At 66.6% G+C, this 287-nt stretch overlaps 1 protein-coding gene across 1 annotated transcript in view; it reads right to left on the bottom strand.

Annotated features, from left to right (window-relative positions):
* GRIN2C (glutamate ionotropic receptor NMDA type subunit 2C) overlaps nucleotides 1-287 on the bottom strand; it is a 12484-nt gene that overhangs the window by 2754 nt on the left and 9443 nt on the right. Inside the window, 2 exon segments of the mRNA XM_031059927.1 lie at nucleotides 6-272; nucleotides 274-287. The exon segment at nucleotides 274-287 is cut by the window's right edge and continues 273 nt beyond it. Coding sequence (XP_030915787.1) covers nucleotides 6-272; nucleotides 274-287 — 281 coding nt within the window.

Genomic DNA, 287 nt, shown 5'->3' with positions numbered 1-287 from the left:
TGTGCTCCCTGTAGATGTCCGGTGGTGGGAGGTCCCGGGGGGATGCGGGGGGCGGGAGGGGAGCCCCGACATGGTTCCCCACCAGCATCTGCTCCCCAAAATCCCCTCCTGGGGAAGTCTTCACCAGGAGGTGGGGGAAACCTGTGAGAGCTTCATCCCCTACACAGCCCGCCCGAAACTTCAGGGGGTGTAGCAGGTGGGGGTGCTCGTTTTCCCTTCTCCAGTTCTCCTCCCCGTGCAGACGGGAGTCCACGGGCATGGGCTGGGGCAGCGGCAGGCCCAGGGGG

This window comes from Geospiza fortis, unplaced genomic scaffold (genome assembly GCF_000277835.1).
Source record: "Geospiza fortis unplaced genomic scaffold, GeoFor_1.0 scaffold244, whole genome shotgun sequence".
Taxonomy (NCBI): Eukaryota; Metazoa; Chordata; class Aves; order Passeriformes; family Thraupidae; genus Geospiza; species Geospiza fortis.
Note: the sequence above shows the minus strand (reverse complement) of the source record. Positions and strands in the feature narration are given on the sequence as shown.